The following is a 17852-nucleotide window of genomic DNA, read 5'->3' as shown; positions in this document are numbered from 1 at the left end:
GAGGTCTTCAGATCCCTAACCCAATACTTATCTCCATTAAAAATGGCTGCCTCTCACCAAGTCTACACCAGGTCAGGTTCTTTAAATAAAAAGCTGTGTGTGTGAAAAAATGTAAAAAATAATAATAGCAGCTGCCCTCGTCGAGTATCTGCCAGGTGCGAGTCCTTCCTGTGTGTCACCTCTAACGCTCATGACCCTGCAGACACATAGATTGCATGGCTGACTTGCTCCACGGCCCGTGGTCATGTGATAAAGCTGATATTCAAATCCTGGCTTTTCTAACCTGGAAGCCCAGACTTTTTCCACTACGCCACATCAACATGGGCATGAAATGCCTTTCCCAAGTCCCAGGCAGAATTAGGCGGTACTCACTACTACAGAATCCTACTCCAGCAGATGAATTATGGTAGCACTTTGGGTTATTGTGAAGATTAAATGGATAACGTTTTATATCCAGTACTTGGAATCAGCTACGAGTTCAGTAGGTGAGGATAATGTGACATACCTCATTAGGTTTGATTCCACCGGAACAGCTGCACACATGAATCCTTGTTCCAAGATAGCCAGCTTTCTCCTCTTCATCCGGTGTTATTTACTGTAAGTTATATATAATCCATCAGAACCGTAATTACTAAACAGAGTGATTCCATGCCGAGCTAACCACAGGGAAGGATTCAGGGGTAAGAGGCTTGGCCCTTGGTCCTGAATCCCAAGTTTCAGTGTAGTTGGAAAGGCTAAGATGCAATGATAATAACTTCTGAGTTACTGAAATGGTTTTATCTAGCACCTCGCCTGCAGTAGATGTGCAGAAATACTTGTGGAATGAATGTGTGCTAAATTACCAGCCAGAGACTAATATGTCAGGGAGGCAGGAGGAGGATTGAGATGTTGTCCCAGAAAGCAGGAAAGGAATTTGCAGGAGTGAGTGGTCAGGGAAGACGGGGAGAATTGTGTTTGGCCATTAGCTGATTTACCGACAAACTCCAAGAGCACAGATAAGAGCAAGGCAGTGTGACATCCACCTGTATTTCAGCCAGCGCTCTTGTGGAGCAAAGCCCCTTTCTGAGGCTGACTCTACCTCCCATTAGCCTCACCTGAGCTCATGCTTTTATCCAGCTCTTCTGCAATGCAAAATTATGTCATTATGTGAAGCACGTAAATGGCTTGCAGCGCATTTCAGAGCAATTCTTTTAAAAATTCTCCTTCTTCACCTTCCTTTATAAACCCTCTAAGTAAGATGACCATTTTAGTTCCCGCTGTTTCAAGGTTTTATTGCTCAGCTGTAAAAATTGTCATGATATCGAACACTAAAATGACTGTGGCAAATGTGTGGTAATTACATTGCATTAAAATTCCTGGTATCCTTGCCACTAAGAAGATTTTCAAAGCCTCTAGCTAATTAGTCAACCTAATAAGATCTAGGACTTGTTGAGAGAGTCCGTGGTACAGGAAATGGCATTTTTGTCAGTGACTCCTGTCTTATACAAGAATGTGTGTGGGTGGATGTCTATATGTAGAATCTGTGGGTACATATGTGTGCATGTATATAGGCATGTATACATGTATGTATATGTGACTTTGTATGATACATCCATCATTCATGCCAGGGACAGTGCCTGACCTTTGCTGTGGTTAAATTCGACTCTTCAGTAAAGAAAGAGCCTTTTCCTTCATCCCTGGTCGATAGCACATCACCAAGGAGTTTGGCTTATGGGAAGGTGCAGACGGTGCTCCCAACAGGCTAAATCACTGAAAATTCTGCCTGCATTTTTGTGTTCTACGGGAATCTACTTGTATCCTCTGTTCTTCCAGGCCAAAAAAAAAAAAAGAGAGATTTTTTTTTTTTAATGCAGTGTGGTTATAAAACTAAGGAAGGTTTTCAGTGTAGTTGTGTGCTTTAAAGTTTAGTATTTGTACTAAAGTTGATATAAATTGGAACATAGAGAGACATAAGGCTATTATTCTTCGAGAATAAAGTTAGATACGTTTTTCTGCCTGGTAGAAAACAGAGCACTTCTTAGGCTTCTGCTTGGCTGTGGATGGAGAATCCGCTGACCGCTTCTCTTGCTCCTGCAGACATTAAGGCGTCCACTCTTAGGTTCTGGATGCTTGAGGCAGCATTCCAGGGGGGTGGCTATGTCTCCAGCCATTTGGATTTAAGACAGGTTGAGATACTCAAGCACCGCTGGTTGCCACACCTTTCAGAGCTATGAAATGTTATCATTTCTTTTGGGAACACTTTTCACCGGCAAGAATTCTATATGGCATTTAATTATTTCTTAACAGAGTTGCATTTGTGTTTCTGAAATTTTTTTGGAGTATTTCATGGCACCTCCTCAAGCAAACTGGACGCATCTCGGAGCCCTGGTCACTGGCCTCCGGGTTAAGTGGCTGACCCGTGGAGCAGGCCACATGCGGTTCTCAGCTGAGAGTGTACGAAGACTAAGCCTGTCAGTTGTCAACTAACTGTGGAGAGACAGTGCGGAGGACTGGTCACTCTTAAATAGAGCGCACAGTCCTGCCAGCAGAGCAGGGCTGGAAGTGTTCATCTGTTCAAATGGAGTCATTTTCTGACCCGGTTACATCAGTACGTTTCCAGACACAGATTTGTTTTCATGCTCACACCCAAAAATACATCCCTCCCTTTCACAGACTCATCCATCTGAGCTACTTTGACCTAAATACAACCCCTGTGTCCTCCTTGTGGGATCCAGCTGCAGAGAGATCCAGTAACCAGCTGTGAATCTAAAACGTGGTCCTTTTTTTTAACTTTTATTTTTTATTGAGATATAGTTGATTTATAATGTTAGTTTCAGGTGTACAGCAAAGCAATGCAAATATATATATATATATATATGTATGTATGTATATATATATATATACACACACACATTTATTTTCAGATTCTTTTTTTTTAACATTTTTTATTGATTTATAATCATTTTACAATGTTGTGTCAAATTCCAGTGTTCAGCACAATTTTTCAGTCATTCGTGGACATATACACACTCACTGTCACATTTTTTTCTCTGTGATTTATCATAACATTTTGTGTATATTTCCCTGTGCTATATACAGTGTAATCTTGTTTATCTATTCTACAGTTTTGAAATCCCAGTCTATCCCTTCCCACCCTCTACCCCCCTGGTAACCACAAGTCTATATTCTCTATCCATGAGTCTATTTCTGTCCTGTATTTATGCTTTGTTTTTGTTTGTTTGTTTGTTCAGATTCTTTTCCATTATAGCTTCTTACAAGAAACTGAATATGGTTCCCTGTGCTGTACAGTAGGTCCTTGTTGTTTATCTCTTTTATATACAGTAGTTTGGATCTGGTAATCCCAAACTCCTAAGATCTCCCTCCCATCCCCTTACCCTTTGGTAAATATAGTTTGTTTTCTATGTCCATGAATCTATTTCTGGTTTGTAAATAAAATCTGTATTTTTTTTTTAGATTTCACATGTAGGTGATATCATATGGTATTTGCCTTTCTTAAAGCAGTGGTTCTTAACCCAGCTACACATTAGAATCACCAGAGTAGCTTCAGACAAATCCCAGTGTCCACCCTCATGTGAGAACCACTGATCGGATGGAACTCCCTTATCAAGCCAAATTCACTTTTTTGTTGTTGTCATTTTGGTTTTTAGTTAAATCACCTCGCATATAGTTAGCCCTCAGATGATTCTTGCCTGTGCTACGTTTTCATGGCTTTGTGACTAGGCAGTGAGCTGCCTTCTCTCTTCAGCTCCTGTTTCTCTGGATGGAGAGGTGAACATTCAAGACATTCTGGCCAAGCCACCAAAGAAGGCTGTATCCTGAAATAATTCAGTAGCACCAAGAGTGTATAGGGGCCAAAGTGAAATTACAGAACAAATTCTGTACACCGGGGATTTGGGAACAGAGGCAGCTGTGATAATTCACTGTCTCCTGAAAGCGTGTGACTCCATGAAGAGAAAACGAACTCAGCATCGTGTCCACAGTGAAGGGTCGCACACCATTGTGTACACGAGTATCATCTGTCTATTGAGCAAGTCATCTGGGACCCCTGGCCAAACTACCTTGCATTAGGATACTTCAAAATCAAGAGGCTTCCCCAAAGTGTACAGAACAGGTGCGATGAGGGCATATGTGAGATCATTTTACATGGTGCCTGAAAGAACAGCTTTTATTTATTATTTATTTACTTATTCTAATGTGTATTGGAAAGTATATAACTGGCACAACAATATAATTTTACAAGTATTATTACTTTGGCCACAGTTTAGAAATGTATCCAGTTAAAGTATCAATAAATAATTGTACCCAGGTGACATACACGGAAGGGAAAGAAAGCTTGCTGACACTACATTGTATGCTGTTCTAACAACCACGACCGACTTAAAATGAAGATCATTTATTCTTTTATTTTTTTAAACATTTTTTATTGCGTTATAGTCATTTTACAATGTTGTGTCAAATTCGAAGGTCATTTATTCTTATCCTAATGTTTGCCAAATTGCCATCTTAGGGAGGGAGAAAAGGGAAAATAAGAAGTAAAAGGAGGTTTGATCAGGTCTTTAAGGCGGATATAGCGGAGCGCATGAACTGCTCCCCAGGCGAAGCGCTGTTACCTGAGCCAGGTGTGATACCCACGGAACAGGCTGGGGGCACGGAGCCCGGTGCTGTTCACACTCACCCGGGAATATGCCTGCGGTATCTGTACTCCCACTGGAAGGTGGAGGGCCAGCTCCCCACGCGCGTGTGTCTTGGGAAGGTGATGGTTCCTCTCCAGCCAGCAGCTCGCTCCCTGGGGGCGCGGTGTTTGCCGAAAGCCAAGGCAAAGCCGGCCTGGCACGGCTGCTCCTGTCCGGGGTGCAGGGGAGCTGGCTGGCCCGGGATGGGCTCCGATTAACCTCAGCGCTGCCCTCCTCCTGTGCCGCTCTTCCCTGGCTCACGTTAGAAATTCAAGGGCAGAGAACAAAGCAGCCGAGTTTGTTTTTTCCAGAGATGGGGAATCTGGGGAAAACAGCCTTGACGGCCGTGATCTGTGCCTTGGTAAGTTAAGAAAGGGCTTTTCCGTATTTCATTCAAGACTCTTGTTTAGTCTGTACGCTGAAGCTTTATCTGTCAGTTTTGGGCTCTGGTGTCGTGGGGGGGAGTTCTGATTTCCCGTGACTTCGTGGTCATCTGCATTCGCCTGCAGTAAAGGAGGTGACTAAGAGAACGGGGAGTCGCCTCATTCCAGGGTCACTTAAAAGCGGGCCCTTTTCCTTCGGCTCTCTTGAACGGTGTTGCCTGTGTCCTAAAAGCCATAGCGTCAGTCCTTAATCAGAAACACCTGGCTCGGATGTAACCCGCTCTCATGGTGGCTTTTGCAGAAGTGGCAGTGCGTCGAGGACACGTCCGGCAAGCTCCGGATTCACAAGTGCAAGGGGTCCGGCGACCTGCTCGCAGTCCGGCAGAGCACACGGAACCTCTTCTCTAGCTTCCACGACAAAGAGTGCAATTGTGGGGAGCCCGGTTATCGCACCGGCAGGAGCCAGAGGAAGAGTCAGAGGCAGTTCCTGAGGAGCCAGGGGACCCCGAGTAAGCCAGACCCCGGGACCCTCACGGTGGCCGGCTGAGGCCTTCGGGAATGGACGTTAGGGAAACAAAAAATGCCTTGGTCCACCTACGTCTTAGATGTTATCAGTGTCCAGTGTTTAGGGCTAAAAGCAAATAATTATTCTGTTTAAAATATGAAAGCTAAGATGCTTTGAAAGTTTGCTCTGTGACTCTTAAGCATAGAATGAAAAATGCAGTAAAAACACCAGACGCAAAACATACACATACTTATGAAAAAGAAAGAACAAAATATCCAAGATTTCAGTGCTTGTGCGTTTAATAGGAAAAGCATAAATACTTTTTCAAAAGGCCTGTCAGTTTTAGGACAACGTATTTTTCTGATTCCTCTTGTTGTCCGACAAGGTGAACCCAGCTGAGTTCCGTGTGAAAAGCACTGCCTAGCATTTTCCTTATAGAAACTATCAGGCAGCTATCAGATTCCTATGATTACAGAGGGGAAAACCCACAAGCTGCACCTTCCATAAAAAAATGAGTCTAGTGCCATCTCGTGGCTTAATGTAAAAAGTAACATTTCTGTGATGATGCTTTTCTGTACTGGTTTGGAAAGCAAGAAACATTAAGATAAATTCTATCAAATCAAGAAATCAAATCATTCAGTAGAACAGTGGAAGCCCTTAGAACAGGATTTTTTTCTTATTGAAGAGTAGTCAATTACAACGTATCAGTCTCTGGTGTCATAATGTCCCAGTCATGCACACACATACATATATTCATTTTCATCAAAGGTTATTACAAGATATTGAATACAGTTTCCTGTGCTATTAAGAAGAAATTTGGTTTTTATCTATTTTTGTATACAGTAAATATTTGCAAATCTCGAACTCCCAAATTCATCCCTTCCCATTCCCGTTACCACCCCCACACCCCTGCCCGAGTAACCACAAGATTGCTTACTTTATCTGAGTCAGAACAAGGTTTTTTACCCTTGACTCCACAGATGAACGTTATAGGCTCATGAGCCCCCTAGCATTTTATCCAGATTTCTAAGTATATTCTGTGTGTATAAGAACATGTTTCTGGATGTCCATAACTTTCTAACAAATTCTTAAAGGAATTCATAACCCAAGAGGCTGAGAAGTATTGACTTGGGAGATTTTCCTTCTTCCCTGAGAGAAAATGCCGGGTAACCATTCACACAAAGATTTCACCAGGGCCCCCAACACTCTCCCTTAGCAGAAGCGGATCCCCAGTGTCCGGCTTGGAGGCGGGGCAGCCTCTTCGCTCCCAGGAAGTTCTGTGTCGCTTCCCTGGCACTGACCATCACGCACACTGGTTTTCGTGTTGAGCACAAACTGAAGCCATCTGGGGGCATATTCGAGAACAGGAGCGGGCACACCTCTTTTCTGAAGTGATGGAACTGGTGAGCAGGCTGAGTGATGCCGCACACAGAGGCGTCTCCTCTCGGAGGAGGATCCCTCAGAGAGCACAACGGTTCTGATTCTGCGGCCAGCGTGCCCCCCTCCGTCCTGCATTAGCAGCAGGCAGGCCACGGGAGGCGGCTGTGCCCCCGCAGAGCCGGAGTGCACCGGATCAGCAGGGGGCACTGTTTGCCCCCTGAAAGCTCGTATCAGGCCCACAGCGAGCCTGGCAGTGGCCTGTGGTGACCAGAAAACATGTTGGCCTCTCCCTGGCTTTATACTCCATCTGCTGGGGATTTTGTCAGTTGGCTAATCCAGCATTTGCAAAATTTAATTTTTCGTAGAGCAGCCTTCTGTTATTTGTGCAAACAGAAGGTGGCTGGGGCGTTTACCTTTTCAAAAAAGCAGCCCAGTGTAGTGGGAAGGCTTTGTAATCTTTGAAATCTGATAGACTGTAGTCGTAGCTCCCACTGCTCTTGGCTGCGTGCCATTGCAAAATATACGTAAAATTCAAAGCTTCAGTTTTGGGGTTTTTTTTATCATAATATAAAGATAACAGCAAGTTCACGAGCCTGTTTTGGTGATCTGATAAATTGTTAATGTAAGGGTTTGTTATAGTAATCCCAGTCTTTCGTGGTTGTGCATTAGAGATAAATACAAGGTGAATGTATGTAACAAAAGCTCAATAAATTATAGTCAATACTATTATTAATAGTTTTATCCAAACAAGCCGCCTTGCAGTTCACATTGAAAACAACAGAGAAGTTCACAGCCTGCCCTAAGTGGAGAGGGTCTTAGCATCACCCAGACCTAGCCCCTCATTTAAGGGGTGAAGGGCCTGAGGCCCACAGAAACATACCGTCCATCACACAGCTCTGTGCGGGCAAAGCCAGGACCAGAGCCTGCCTCTCCCGGCAGGAATCCCGTTGAACTGGCCACAGCGCCATGTGTGCCCCTCAGCAATGCCGTGTGTACTGCTCGCCCCTTCCCAAAATGCTCACCCAGCCAGGGGACCATTCCTTCCCTCCGAAGCTGTACCTGGACACCCGCATTAATGCGTCTCCCCTTGTTTCCAGAGTACAAGCCCCGGTTCGTCCATACTCGGCAGACGCGTTCCTTGTCGGTCGAACTTGAAGGCGAGATATATGACATAAACCTGGAGGAAGAAGACTTGCAAGTGCTGCGGCCGAGAAGCCTGGCCAAGCGTCACGATGACAGTCCCCAGGGCCCGGGGGGCCGCCAGGCCACCGGCGGGGCCGCGATGCCCACGGACGGCGGCAATGCCGTGGGCCTGCCCGCCACCGTCCGAGTGACACACAAGTAGGAAGGCCTCGTGTTCAGAGGGTTATGTTCAAAGCCGCCCCTCCACATTGTCACGATGTGGCCCCTTTACAGAAAGGCAGCGGGACAGTGTCCCAGGGCTGGCCGAGGGGGTAACTGGGGGTTAAAGGAGCAACAGAGAGTCCAACAGAAGTGGGTTTAGAGTGTGCTTTGGGTCAGTTTCACGTGACGGCCGATCAGCCGGGCATTTAGCCAGAGAGATGCCGTCACATCTTGACTTCGCAGGCGTGGAGTTCTGCCCTGAAGCAGGTACCTTTGTGGGGTCTAGAAAACACGTGGAGACCATCACGGGGACTGGAAAGGCTCTCTGTGCTGCCTGGTCACTCTGGCTCCCAGCAGTCACACAGTCACGGCCTCAGAAATGAAACACAGCCCCAGGGAGGACTGTGGCACCTGGAGAAGCTTCCAGAAAGATGGCGTAGGTTGGGTATGGTTGTGAGATGCAGAAACACCTCACCTTCCAGATCCCGGAGAGCACAGAGGGCCCTGGGAGTCACAGAGACGGGGGCAGGGGGAGGTGATTCTCTCAGCTTTCTCAGAACGGACTACCCTGGTTCTCAAGTTCCATCCAAAATTTATGTGCTCTCTCGGTAGAGAAGTATTTTCTTTCTGAATTTGTTAGCAAGATCTTTGTTTTCTCTTCAATTTCATCACTTTAGGGAGGAGGGCTCTGTGAGCTCTGTCAGGACTTTTATCTTTGGGACGGGTCTCCCGGTGCCTGCATCCGTTATGGTTACACGCTAAAAGACGTACAGCAGGATTTCTCTTCAGTATTGACTGACCACTCCCATCCCACCTGCTGTCCATCCCTGGGCTACTTCTCTGCTCCAAACTTAATGGGGCAGACTCTTTGTAACAAAATGAGTGGGATGAATACCCCGCTTCTCATCCTGTATTTCTTCCCATCAGCCATTTCCATGACAGCTGTGAAAAGCTCATTTTCTTCCTACATTCTTTGGAGGGGCTTTCAAAACTGGAGTTTGGGGTGATCTTTGTTCCTAGGGACATGATTGTCGAATGTTGCCTCGACCTTTGCCTTGACTCCCTCTGACACCATCCTCTGTCCTCACCAGTAGCCGGGAAACATTCCCACTTAATCCGGTCTGAGGCTCAGCTCCAAGTTACTGCTCGCATCCAAGTTAAGCATTTAGAGGACAGTGAAGTTCTCTTTGCTATTTCTTACGTTCTTTAGTATTAGAATATAAACCTGTTTCTAATGGGTTTTCTTCGTTTGTCTTGGCAGGTGCTTTATTCTCCCGAATGATACGATCCACTGTGAGAGAGAACTCTATCAATCAGCCAGAGCCTGGAAGGACCACAAGGCATACATCGATAAAGAGGTGAGCGGTGGCCGTGTGGGTGGAAGGTGTGTTCCCGATGCAAACTCGCCAGCCCTACTGTGACTGGTGGGACGTACTGTGTGTACGCTCAGCATTTTCCATAATTATGTGAAACATAGAATAACAGAGTATCTTTCTCCAGTGACACACTGATAGTTCTGACTGAAAACAAAACAGAGGGTGAAAAAAGCCTCACCTTTTAAAATCTCTGTGAGTAAAACTATTCAATTAGAAAAGAGACAGCTGTTCACATTTATTGTAACACATTGGTTGAAATGTGGAGGTAGACTTAGTCTATGGCCAGCCTGTTTCCCAGTTAGTTAACATCTCAGATGAGTAGCTGTAATTATGGACCACGGAAAGTAAGGTGAAAAGAAAGGTACCTCCTCGTATAGGGAAATGTTAACCTTAAAATGTAATTGTTCACATGCGTGTTTTCCAGATTGAAGCTTTGCAAGACAAAATTAAGAATTTGCGGGAAGTGAGGGGCCATCTAAAGAGAAGGAAGCCTGAGGAGTGTGGCTGCAGCAAACAGAGGTGAGCGTGTGAGCGTCCCGCCGCCTCCTTCCAAACCCATCCTCACGCCACAGCGATTCGCTTAGCACTGGGCTTGTGCAATAGAAGGCTTAACAAGTTGAACTCACTTTCGCTCAGTGTTACGATCTAAACCATTTAGGTCAAATATGTCATAAACCCAAGCAGGAGATAAAAATAAAAGCCCATTAAGCTAAGATAGTTGCGCATGAGAAAGTTAACTGCCTTCCTTCTAGTTTGCTTTCATTCTGTACATCAGCTATTCAATCAGATGCATCATGATGAAGACTCACTTTTTAATCTTCTTGCCTGCAGTTATTACAACAAAGAGAAAGGTGTAAAAAAGCAAGAGAAATTAAAGAGCCATCTTCACCCCTTCAAGTAAGGAAGTGTTTGCCACATTCGTGGGGAGGGAAGGACTTGGACCCGGGACACTTAGGAAAGGCTGCCGGGACTCCTGGGTTCCAAGGGGTGCTGCCTGGGGAACGCAGATGCAGCTGGGAGGGCATGAAGTGGAAAACAAGCCCACACCTTGCCAGGGGACCAGGGCGATGTGTTTGGAATCGTGGCGGGGGTGGGGGTGTGTCACGCGGAGCTGTGCTCTGATTCTGGGTGTGCTCTCTGCCGACGTAGGGACTGGAGACTGGATTGTACTGCAGGCCCTGCTCCCTGTGGACAGTGACTAGGAGGTGTGAACTCCCTGAACTAGGTCCGTGTGTTCTGTAGGTCCACCTGCAACCGTGCTGAATTCTGAATGTTGGGAGTAGACACCATTTTTAAATAACAGTAGAATTTGCACATGAAGGGGATTTAGGATTTGAGCCTCAATAAAATTTGAGCCCTTTATGGTAAAGGCAAGATACTTATAAAAAAATTTTTTTTTCATTCTTCCTAAGCCATATTTTGTAGGATTTGTCAAGAGAAATATTCTAAATTCAAGTCGTCCAACCAGCCATCGACTTCAGGGCCGATAGGTACTGAGCTGCCAGGAAGTTAAGCCCTTTGCCCATCGAGCGTGGCTAGCAGGGTCCACTGATGCCCATCAACCTGTATTTCCATCAATACTTGCATGTCAGCAGATCCACAGAACTATGCGTAGCACAGAGAAACAACAGGGTCCTACTGTAAAGCACAGGGAACTACATTCAACAGCTTGTAACGACCTATAATGGAGAAGAATCTGAAAAAGAATAGAGATATATATGTGTGTATAACTGAATCACTTTGCTGTACACATGGAACATAGTAAATCAACTGTACTTAAAGGGGAAAAAAAAAGTCAGTGTTTTTTGCATGTCAGTAAGGAGGAAAATGTTGATCCTGTGACCACCCAGTCAAATTCTAAGAGCGTTGTCACTTAATGAGCTTGTCTTCACTATCCCCGACTGCATTTTGAGGCCCTCTGAAAGATTAAGACCATTTATTGTTGTGTATCGATTACCTCTGCCTATATATGTGTGAGAGATTCAAAGCAACGGTCCTTTTTTTTTTTTTTAATTGAAGTAGAGTCGGTGCACAACGTTGTGTTAGCTTCTGGTGTACAGCATAGTGGCTCAGTCATACATATTTGCTCCTTTTCACATTCTTTTTCCTTCTAGGCCGTTACAAGGTCCCTGTGCTACACAGCAGGACCTTGCTGTTCATCTATTTTATATACAGTCGTTAGTATCTATGAACCCCAAGTCCTGTATTTCATGGAGAAAGGAACTTTCTGATCATTAAAACATCCCTTCTGTTGGAACAGAGAAGCCGCTCAAGAAGTCGACAGCAAACTGCAGCTTTTCAAGGAGAACCGCAGGAGGAAGAAAGAGAGGAAGGAGAGGAAGCGGCAGCGGAAAGGCGAGGAGTGCAGCCTCCCCGGCCTCACCTGCTTCACGCACGACAACAACCACTGGCAGACGGCCCCGTTCTGGAACCGTGAGTGGCCCCAGATCCCAGCGCCGCTCCCTGCGCAGCAGCCCACGCACCGTGACTTAGCTAGGAATTCAGCAGCCCCTAACCAGGAGTCTAGAAAGATTCCAGAGGAAAGCATCATGTCATTTCCTATACTGACAACTAGAATCATTTTGCCCAAAATTACCTTTGTTTTAAAAAAATTTTTGGAAAGACGGGGGTAATTAGGTTTATTTATTTAATGAAGGGACTGGGGATTGAACCCGGGACCTCATGCATGCTAGGCACGTGCTCTACCACTGAGCTATAATCACCACCCCCTACCCCAAGTTACTTTTTTGCTTTAGAAATTCTTTTTTTGGTATTTTGTTTGAAAATGCCAAGCTCTCCAGGGTTTTCTTCCCAGTGATATTTCCCACCGGACCGAGCCCCTGATGGAGTCTGGCCCCACAAGACTGCTCTGTCACCAAATAACTAAATAAACGGATGGACAGTTTGGCCCCAAATATATCCGTTCCTGCTTTATTTCAAGTGCAGACTCTACATATAATAGACGGAAGTCAAAACTGTTTATACACGGGGACCGTGACCTGCTTCTTCTCAGTCCCCTTCAATACCCAGCCCTGTGCTTGCAGAATTACAGGGACTGCACGATGTTGGGTTTTACACAGAGTCGCTGGGGTGTGGAGTGATAACCATCGTGCACTTCTAGGGGGGCGCTCATATTTGCCTCAGTGGTCTGTGCACAGGATCGCCTGAGGCCCCACAGCAGCAAGCCCTCAGTTCTCGTGGCTCCCCCGCTGGTGGAAGCCTTGCCGTCCCACGGGGTGGCTACGGCACCGAGTCTTCTAGTTGAAGGGATCACAGGAGACCACTCGGGTCAGTGCTTCTCAAACTGGGATTGGAGATTCGCAGGAAGCCACAGACCACTCCTGGGGAGATTTGGGGCCTATTCGAGATCATTTCCCTTCTGTCTTTCCACTTGGATGCATCTTGATTTCAGCGTCCACGTTTGCATTTAGGTTTACATAAGGTTTACTTGGTTGAGGCCGAGTGAACTGAGACGTAGCGTTTAGCTTTGGGGTCTGAGGGTCACTGGGCTTTCGGGGGTCTGTTCTCCGTCAGGCCTCGGGCCCAGCACAATGAACACACAGGGGGCCAAACACACCTCATTCTCTGCCCTCAAGACACATACTCTGAAGGTGGGTAAAGAAAGAAAGTAAATGAAATAAATAAAATAATTACAAGTTGTAATAACGCTGTGAAGGAAAGCGTGGTCCGAGTTTTTTAAAGGGACCCTTTTAGTGAGGGTGGGCATGACCAGCATTTCTGAAGAGGTGAAATTTAAGCCGAATCTAAGGGGTGGAGAGAAGAAACCATGTGAAGAGGAGGTGGTGGGAAGGATGGGTGAGAGGGGCAGTGCCCCAGGCAGGGGGACTAGCAGGAGCAGGGGTCCTGAGGACGTGATGAGCTGGTTGTGTCCAGGACCAGTAAGCCCCTTTAAAGATGAAGTATTGAGACACATGAAGTTTAGTTTGCTCCCAGCTTATAGAAGGTCCCTCAAATCTCTGTCTGCTTCCCCCCATTTGAGCTGAGACCATCCTCCCCAAGACGTTACCATTTCTCACCTCTGCCACTGCCAACTCTCCGTCCCTCTCCCAGACTCCTCTCTTGCCACTCTGCACAAAGCAGTTAGTGGTCATTTCATGACAGATGTTTTCCTTAGGATAAAAAGCAAAATCCCTAACAAATCCTGCAAAGCCCTGTGTGCCACGTTCCTGTCTCACTCTGGTCCTATTTCCTCCCACTCTCGCCCTTTTTGGCAGCTCAGCTTTTCTCTGCCTCAGGTGACCTAAGCACCCTCCAGCCTCAGGGCCTTTGCACATACTGTTCTGTCCACCTAGAAGGCTTTGACCCTATGCCCACCCCAAACCCTATGCCTATCACAGACCTATTCACCCTTCAGTGTTCAGTTGTATTGTTGCTCCTCCCGGCGACCCTCCCCACATCTCAGACTAGGTTAAATCCCTTTGCACATTCTTCCAGCGTACTTTTTCTCCATAGGACTTACCACATTTGTAATTACATTGGGTGGTTTTTTATTTCTTTCTTTCTTTATTTTGCTTTTGTTTTTGCTTAACATTTGTCTTTTCCACTGGACTGTATGTTTCTCAAGATAAAAGACCGTGTCTGTGAGATACCGAACCCTCTGACCCAAGGGAGGTGCTCAGTAAATATTAGGTGAATAAACAGGCAAGCAAGCCACCTGGCCGAGGATCAAATCAACTCAGGTCAGTTTAACTTGTGAATGCCTGCCGCTGGGTATCACAGTGCTAGTGACATGAGGAATGGTAAAGTGAGTGAGGAAAATGGTCTCCTGCTATTAAGGATCTTAATTTTAGGGAGCCCCCCGACTCTTTGAGAAGCAAAGAGGGGATGGGATCTCAGTAGCAAATTGGATGCTCTTTCTAGTATACAGTCTATTATTAGCACTCACGATACTGGTGTTCTAGGACAGGGGTTTTCAGAATGTTTTTCCCAATGAGCCACTGTAAAAAGTACAGTTACTGTTAGGATCCTGTACACATATGTACACACATGTATGCATCTGTGCATGTGTGTATATGTGACCATTTGTGCCCTGTGACCACCTGACGTTCAGAACAGGCTAAGGCACCAGGTACATCTCTTTATTAAGTAACCATTTTTCCCTTTAAAAAAAAATAACCATAAATAGAAATCCTGATGTTTTCCTTCCCCTTCACCAGGCGGTCACCCTGTCCTGGAGCCCAGGGCCCCGCAGAGCTAAGGGGAAGGCATATTAACGGGCCTGAAACGTCACCTTCACCTTCAGCCTATAATCACCTTCGTAGATCACCATTGTTTTTTCCATCTTCGCCTAATTTCACAGCAAATTTGTATACAGAGGGGGGTAAATAGAGTTATTTTTAACATCCTCCCACATAGTACTTACAAAAAAGAAAATGTGAACTTTAAAGTGTAAAGGTAAGGAGACGTTGGAATGGCGAGGCTGCTCCGTTTTTTTCATTCTTTTTTCCTTTTGTCTTTCTTTCCTATCACAGTGGGTTCTTTCTGCGCTTGCACGAGTTCCAACAATAACACCTACTGGTGTTTGCGGACGGTTAATGAGACGCATAATTTTCTCTTCTGCGAGTTCGCCACTGGCTTTTTGGAGTATTTTGACATGAATACAGATCCTTATCAGGTAAGTCGCTATGTTTTCATCTTATGAAGGTGATTGAAAATGGAATAACCAGGACACAAGCTTAAAGGTCTTGTCCCGGTCTCTTCACCCGCAGCTCACAAACACTGTGCACACGGTGGAGCGGGGCGTTTTGAATCAGCTACATGTGCAACTCATGAGCCTCAGGAGCTGCCAGGGGTATAAGCAGTGCAACCCGAGACCTAAGGGCCTGGAAGCTGGTAAGGAAAAAAGAATGTTGTCCTCTTGTACCTGGAAAATTCTTTCTGTTGTCAAGTTTTCTGCCTTTGAAATACACAGTTGGGCATAGAAGACGTAGAAACATACAGTCGGTCTATTTACAGGAGAAACTCTCTGGGCAATTCCAAACACACTTTGTTCTCTAAATTTAGCTCTGGGTGCACTAATGAAAAATTTTATGCCCCTAAAGATCTGGTGAGTGTTTCATTCCAGTCTGTCCTACCGTTGCGTTCTCTTAGTAAACCTCAGTGGCTGACAGAAACATCCGCTGGAAGATGGGATGAAAGCATTGGTGGCGCTATTTGTCATTGCTGTCAGCAATCGTAAGATGCTCTCTCGGTAAACCAGGATATGCTTTTTTTTTTTTTAAGAGAATTTGGATGGAAACACACAATGCCCTATTTCTTCTTATCAGAGTTTGGAGCTACCCCAATCGGATCCCTGCCCGTGACACATGGAATTAGATTTCTTTTGCCAGTTACTTCCCATCTGAAACTGGCGATGTTTGAGCGAGTCGTTGTCTTGAGATCTGAAAGCTTGAGAGGGCCTGTATGGAGCCAGCCAGACACTCCCTTCCTAGTCTGCAGCCTTAACTCACTTGTTCCTCCTTGGGCTCATGGAGAGGCAGTTCTTTTCAGCATCGCTGCCAGCTCTTGCCAGGTTAATGAGAATTCTTTTCTCATAATTCCTATAGAAATGTAAATACCAGACGTCCATAGAAGGAAGGAGAAAGCCAAAGCTAGCCGAGGGCATTGTGCACCAACCCACAGGGGCAAAGAGCTGGACCCGCAGGCAGCGGGGAGTGATATTGCAGCCCCTGCTGTGCAGCTGGGTTTTCTCGGTGTCCTTAAGAGCCTGTGTCTCTGTGGTTCCCTGCAGAGCCAGCAACGCCAGTGGGCAGCTCCCCGGGGCCATGTGACTTGATGGGGATGGGAGGGGGTGGGAGGAAGGCATTCTGAAATGATCAGCATCACCCCTGTCACTTCCACCACTGTAGGACCCTGAAGGCTTTCGAGCTGGGTGTCCCAGAAGAAATTATAAATCCCTTGGGAGTTCCCGTCGCAGCTGTCAGTCACCACTCTTCAGCTAACACCTTAGTGGATTTCATCACCAGCCGCAAAAGTCATCTTGGTCACTGACCCCACCCAGCTTCCATCTTTGCAGATACCCTGCTTATCTGTTGACCTTTTCCTCAAATCTTACCCTCCCCCCTCCAAAAAAGCCCACTAAGGCCTGGAAACTGAAACCATTGTTAGAGGCACTAGAAATATTACACCCAGCTATCCCTCCCCAAAGAACACAGCAGCCTCGCTGCTGATGACAGGGCAGCTCAGCTTAGTGACATCTGACAGAGCCTCCAGATGAGGGCCTGTTACAGCCGTTAGGCTTCAAGTAGTCCTGTCTACCTTCGAGACGACTCCTGGGGGAAATGATGATTGGTCCTTTTTTCCAAGCATTTGGTCTAAAATAACCAACATTTAATTAACTATTAGAGACTTACATGGGCTCTTGGAAGTACCTGTCTTACTACTTCTAAGTGGGCTCTCCTCTCTCACCCCACCCATATTTCACGTGAGCTCTTCCACGGTTTATCTGAAACCTTTTTATTTATAGCTTTCAATCCTCATTTTGAACCTGTCTAATAGAAAAAGTTCTGTTGGACTCCGGCACTGTCTGTACTTAACCCAGTATGTTTCCTTCTAGGATTTAGACATTGTGCATGAAACACTACATAGTGGATGGTTTGACGAGTTCTAAAGCTAACATAAATTACTCTTATATTTTCCTATATCAGGAAATAAAGATGGAGGAAGCTATGACCTTCACAGGTATTCACATTTTTTATTCTCCCCGGCAGCTTCTTTCCCAATAATTGCATGATCCAGCCATTTTAACTAATTTCTGTTTCTTACTTTGTGGCCCAGAGCATAGCTGGGGGTGCATGCATGTTCTAACAGCCTTCTCCACCGTATTGTGTCATTGGGTACCGATCTGTCATTTTGCTTTTAAATCAGCTCACTGTCATCACAAGATGTCTCAGAGCATTTACTCACTCCCATGCTTGTTTGCTTGTTGGACGGTGCTTTTAAGCATGGAATGATGTGAAGGGGGGAAAAAAAAAACCCCAGAATAACCGTTGGGAGCCCTGGGGAGAAAATGGGAGAATTATTTTCTTAGGGGTGCTTACACGTTGATTTGGTGGAAAGGCGTGGGGGAAGCTAAAGATTTTATGAAACAACGTCAGAATCACAAGAAGAGTGATGGGAATTTTAAGGGCATTCTAGGCTGAAGCTGGAGGAGAAAGAGGAGCTTCCTGGT

At 45.8% G+C, this 17852-nt stretch overlaps 1 protein-coding gene across 7 annotated transcripts in view; it reads left to right on the top strand.

The window, feature by feature from the left end:
• SULF1 (sulfatase 1) overlaps positions 1–17852 on the top strand; it is a 127382-nt gene that overhangs the window by 100503 nt on the left and 9027 nt on the right. For 4 of the 7 annotated variants that reach the window (XR_012065449.1, XM_072951837.1, XM_072951836.1 and 1 more), the window contains 8 exons: positions 5358–5565; positions 8039–8282; positions 9547–9643; positions 10086–10180; positions 10493–10558; positions 11922–12094; positions 15154–15296; positions 15391–15514. Coding sequence is in view for 6 of the 7 variants with exons in the window: in XM_072951837.1 (XP_072807938.1) it covers positions 5358–5565; positions 8039–8282; positions 9547–9643; positions 10086–10180; positions 10493–10558; positions 11922–12094; positions 15154–15296; positions 15391–15514 (1150 nt within the window). In the remaining variant the exon portion in view is untranslated. Of the gene's footprint in view, positions 1–5357; positions 5566–8038; positions 8283–9546; positions 9644–10085; positions 10181–10492; positions 10559–11921; positions 12095–15153; positions 15297–15390; positions 15515–17328; positions 17415–17852 lie in introns of those variants that run through there. The other 3 variants (XM_072951839.1, XM_072951840.1, XM_072951838.1) reach the window with 2 other exon arrangements.

The sequence above is a fragment of the Vicugna pacos genome, chromosome 29 (assembly GCF_048564905.1).
Source record: "Vicugna pacos chromosome 29, VicPac4, whole genome shotgun sequence".
Taxonomy (NCBI): domain Eukaryota; kingdom Metazoa; phylum Chordata; class Mammalia; order Artiodactyla; family Camelidae; genus Vicugna; species Vicugna pacos.
This window is presented reverse-complemented; position numbering and strand designations above follow the sequence as displayed.